A 2859-nucleotide genomic window follows, 5' to 3' on the forward strand; every position below is an offset into this window, starting at 1 on the left:
GCTTTCACAGTCCAGGACCACCAACGCAGGAAGACTGTAAATCAGCCCAACGAACAGAGACAAAGCCCGGGGACCAGTCACTGTCCTCAATCAGCTGATCACTGTCCGTGTTTCTGAACAACTAGACTACAGGGAGCCAGACAGGCGTTAGTACTGACCCCTGAAAGCCTGTCCTAAAACAATGGGATGGTGGGAACCCCTCATAATGGGCACAGCGTGTGTACAGACCCGGGAACTCCGCACAGGGATGGTGGGAGCCCCTCATAATGGGCACAGCCGGTGTACAGACCCGGGAACTCAGCACAGGGATGGTGGGAGCCCCTCATAATGGGCACAGCCGGTGTACAGACCCGGGAACTCAGCACAGGGATGGTGGGAGCCCCTCATAATGGGCACAGCCGGTGTACAGACCCGGGAACTCCGCACAGGGATGGTGGGAGCCCCTCATAATGGGCACAGCGTGTGTACAGACCCGGGAACTCAGCACAGGGATGGTGGGAGCCCCTCATAATGTGCACAGACCCAGGAACTCAGCACAGGGATGGTGGGGGCCCCTCATAATGGGCACAGCAGGTGTACAGACCCGGGAACTCAGCACAGAGATGGTGGGAGCCCCTCATAATGGGCACAGCAGGTGTACAGACCCGGGAACTCAGCACAGAGATGGTGGGAGCCCCTCATAATGGGCACAGCAGGTGTACAGACCCAGGAACTCAGGACAAAGATCTCACCAGCAGAGTCCTTCAGGTAGATGAAGCCCATGACCTATATATCAGTTCATGGTGGAGCGGCCCTCTAGTGGATACAGCTGCTCTATGGGTATCTATGGGGGCAATACAATTACGGTATTTACTGTAAGGTGGACATACAGAAGTCGTCACCGGAGACCCTGAGAGCGCAGCGGCCCCATGCGGGAAGGGCCAGTAACCTGAGCGTGACCCGCTGCTACAATCAGAGCTTGTCTCTTTGTGTTCATTAGTGAGCTGCATCTGTTGGGAATCCTCTGTGGGACTCTCGGCTCACCGGGGCCCCCGCAGAACAAAGGGTCCATTCTGTGTCTGAATGGATGGGAACGTACCTCAGGAGGTTCTCAGCGCCGGCCCTCATCCGCATGGCTTTCAGGATCTGATTGTTCAGGCCGGCCCTTTGATTCTGCAGCTTGCTGCGGCCCGTCTGTGCGATGGATTTACCCTGCGGAAGAGATGAAAGCAGATCAGTCGCATTCCTTCCAAGACAAACTCTTGCTGCAAAAACATTGTGTGCCCCGGCCCGTACAGGTGGCAACAGTCCGCCGCCTCCCCTCCATCAACAGTCCGCCGCCTCCCCTCCATCTACAGTCCGCCGCCTCCCCACCATCTACAGTCCGCCGCCTCCCCACCATCTACAGTCCGCCAAAAACATACTACAGGAGATGGTCAGAGACTGCAGGCATACTACAGGAGATGGTCAGAGACTGCAGGCATACTACAGGATATGGTCAGAGACTGCAGGCATACTACAGGATATGGTCAGAGACTGCAGGCATACTACAGGATATGGTCAGAGACTGCAGGCATACTACAGGAGATGGTCAGAGGGTGCAGTCATACTACAGGAAATGGTCAGAGGCTGCAGGCATACTACAGGATATGGTCAGAGACTGCAGGCATACTACAGGAGATGGTCAGAGGCTGCAGGCATACTACAGGAAATGGTCAGAGGCTGCAGGCATACTACAGGAAATGGTCAGAGGGTGCAGTCATACTACAGGAAATGGTCAGAGGGTGCAGGCATACTACAGGAGATGGTCAGAGGCTGCAGGCATACTACAGGAAATGGTCAGAGGCTGCAGGCATACTACAGGAAATGGTCAGAGGGTGCAGGCATACTACAGGAGATGGTCAGAGGCTGTTGATATGCTAGAGGCATGGTTGGAGACAGGAGATGATCAGAGACTGAGAACATGTTACAAGACACTGCTAGAGATCACTGCCATTGCAGTCCCTTTACAAATCAGAACTTCCAGTCACACTTCTGGGGGTCTGGGGGCCACACAACAGGTACCAAAGGGCTGCATGTGGCCCTCAAGCCACAGCTTGGGCACCAAGGTTTTAGACAATGGCCAGGCTCAGCACTGTGATGAAAGGCGGGTGGACTCAGGCTGGGCAGAGGCAGGAGAGGCCTCAGGTGCTGTGGTGGTGCAGTTGCAGCGGGAGGTCTGTGTCCCTTCAGCAGTGACAGGTACACTTGAACCCTCCGCAGGCTGAGCAGTCCTCATACACTGTGCTCGGGATTTACAAGGACGCAAAGTAACAATTGTCTCCCATCAAATCCGTGACCACTTCCTGCGCCCCCCGAACTTAACAGGTCCCTCAATAGATCCCTTTCATCTGTCCTTGTTTAATAACCCCTCATAACCCGCGTCACTCCCCGGCGAGCGCACTGCGTGGGATCTATTAAAAGCAGCAATGATGTAATCACACAAAGAGGTGACAGCGTGCAGCACGGCCCAGCCACCCCGTCCCGGGGATGTCCTGCCTCCTCCCCCGCCATATAAAATGAAGGAAAAACATTCCAAACCTGTCCCTATAAATGTTTTAGGGGCTCATCAATGATGGCGAGTACTGGCCTGACATCACACGGCCCTCCGCTCTTCAATGGGAGTTACTGAGCCGAGGAGAACATGTCACCTCCAACGTGGACAGAAGAGAACTTCTGGAGGCCGCCATTACCGACCTTCCGAAAATGCTGATTGCCTGGCCTTCTCCGGAAAGTCAAGTCACATGGCATGGTCAGCTCTAAAACTTCTTCAGTAGAGGAATAGACTATAGAACAATCTCTCTCTATATATATTATACTGTATCCATCCATCATCTATAT

General features: G+C 54.2%; 1 protein-coding gene across 1 annotated transcript in view; it reads right to left on the minus strand.

The window, feature by feature from the left end:
• The window catches only part of RHPN2 (rhophilin Rho GTPase binding protein 2), a 49703-nt gene that overhangs the window by 30714 nt on the left and 16130 nt on the right, over positions 1-2859 (minus strand). Inside the window, exon 2 of the mRNA XM_018570744.1 lies at positions 1079-1197. Within this exon, the coding sequence (XP_018426246.1) occupies positions 1079-1197 (119 nt within the window). The remainder of the gene's footprint in view (positions 1-1078; positions 1198-2859) is intronic.

The sequence above is a fragment of the Nanorana parkeri genome, unplaced genomic scaffold (genome assembly GCF_000935625.1).
Source record: "Nanorana parkeri isolate BGI_ZX_2015 unplaced genomic scaffold, ASM93562v1 scaffold1590, whole genome shotgun sequence".
Taxonomy (NCBI): Eukaryota; Metazoa; Chordata; class Amphibia; order Anura; family Dicroglossidae; genus Nanorana; species Nanorana parkeri.